Genomic DNA, 312 nt, shown 5'->3' with positions numbered 1-312 from the left:
TTATAAGAAACACAATAATCGTCACACCCCCTCCTCACCCACTCACCCCCCTTTCCCCCCCACTTACACACACTACCACCAAGAAGTGACGCAATTCGCTCTCAAAGAACCCTATTACATATAAATCTTTGAAGACCTCTGAAGAAATAAAATCCCATTCATCATAAGAGGTTAAGACTCTCCCATTGTTTACATAAGAGCAAGAGATGTAGGTTGGCAAGAGGCAGACGTGACCCAGACGCCCATATCGGGGACTACGTAAGGGATCGACTGAATTAGGCAAGTATTTCGTTATAAATAGAGAGGCGGATA

The 312-nt window shown here is 44.2% G+C and overlaps 1 protein-coding gene across 1 annotated transcript in view; it reads right to left on the bottom strand.

Annotated features, from left to right (window-relative positions):
- Positions 1–189: 189 nt before the first annotated feature.
- The window catches only part of LOC119594881 (sodium-dependent serotonin transporter-like), a gene marked incomplete at its 5' end in the record, with an annotated part of 19,398 nt that continues 19,275 nt past the window's right edge, over positions 190–312 (bottom strand). Inside the window, one exon of the mRNA XM_037943956.1 lies at positions 190–270. Coding sequence (XP_037799884.1) covers positions 190–270 — 81 coding nt within the window. The remainder of the gene's footprint in view (positions 271–312) is intronic.

Source organism: Penaeus monodon, chromosome 34, assembly GCF_015228065.2.
Source record: "Penaeus monodon isolate SGIC_2016 chromosome 34, NSTDA_Pmon_1, whole genome shotgun sequence".
NCBI lineage: Eukaryota > Metazoa > Arthropoda > Malacostraca > Decapoda > Penaeidae > Penaeus > Penaeus monodon.
The sequence above is the reverse complement of the archived record's forward strand: the minus strand, read 5'-3'. Positions and strand labels throughout refer to the sequence as shown.